The 1,090-nt window shown below is 40.0% G+C and overlaps 1 protein-coding gene across 1 annotated transcript in view; it reads left to right on the top strand.

Moving 5' to 3' along the window:
* The window catches only part of LOC106868222 (nucleolar protein 4-like), a 77,957-nt gene that overhangs the window by 36,527 nt on the left and 40,340 nt on the right, over positions 1-1,090 (top strand). Inside the window, exon 2 of the mRNA XM_014913387.2 lies at positions 191-307. Coding sequence (XP_014768873.2) covers positions 191-307 — 117 coding nt within the window. The remainder of the gene's footprint in view (positions 1-190; positions 308-1,090) is intronic.

Genomic DNA, 1,090 nt, shown 5'->3' with positions numbered 1-1,090 from the left:
CTTTATTTACATTTATATTTACATCAGTCAAAATCCAGTGTTGTTGTTTACGATGTGCCACCGTACGTCTTATAATTTACATATGATACGACATGCACATTTACTCAGTGCCAGTTATAACACTGCAACTTTATGAATTGATGGGTGAATTTACTTTATTTATTTTGTTTTTTTTTTAATTCTTCGACAGCTTCGCCCGACTCCACCACATCTGACGTCTGCAGCCGCTGAAGGTATCCTAGCAACGGCTTGTGAAAATGAGAGCAACAATGCTAAAAGAATGAGAATGGGGCTAGAACCGTTGCCGGTAAGTTACTATTGTTATTGCCGCGCTCAACCTACCTCCTACTCTCTGTCTTTTCTGTCTGTCTGGTTTTAATTTATCAACTTTCATTTTTTTTCTCTCTTTACTCTTTAAGTGTGTCTCTGTTCCTGTTTCTTCTCCCTTTATAATGACCACCTTTTTTCAATTTTGTTTTCAATGTTCCGCTGACTCACTCACTCACTCACTCACTCACTCTGACTCTCCCTTCTTCCCCCTCCCCCCTCTCTCTCTCTCTCTCTCTCTCTCTTATAATCTATATATTTTTAAGTTTATAATTCTTGATCCACTCTACTAGATTCAGGTGCTGGAGCACCGCTTTCAGTGACTTTGTCGGTCATATTGCCTTGAAAGCAATCTCAGTCTGTTATGTATTTTATTGATTTTTGCTTAATTAGCACATAAGTAACACAGTACAAAAGAACACAACATAAGCAAGAACACCGTTGTTTTCAGGGTGGCTGCACTAGAAAATACTCGCTCGGGGGGGGGGGGGTCGTTCAAAAAGAACATGAAACAACGTGGCTACGAAACGGACTTCTAAATACCTCCTGGCACTCTAAACACTCCAACCAACGATTTTATAGATATGAACGATATTGTGCATACAATAATCACTAACATAGAAAACGACACCCTCTCACTGTCCGACCGTCCGTCCGTCCATCCATCCATCCAGCCAGCCAGCCAGCAATCCATTTATCTATCTATCTATGGCATCTCTACACTGTTACTAAACGTGCTTAAAAAAGTGACAGACAAAAAAAA

This window comes from Octopus bimaculoides, chromosome 7 (assembly GCF_001194135.2).
Source record: "Octopus bimaculoides isolate UCB-OBI-ISO-001 chromosome 7, ASM119413v2, whole genome shotgun sequence".
Taxonomy (NCBI): Eukaryota; Metazoa; Mollusca; class Cephalopoda; order Octopoda; family Octopodidae; genus Octopus; species Octopus bimaculoides.
This window is presented reverse-complemented; position numbering and strand designations above follow the sequence as displayed.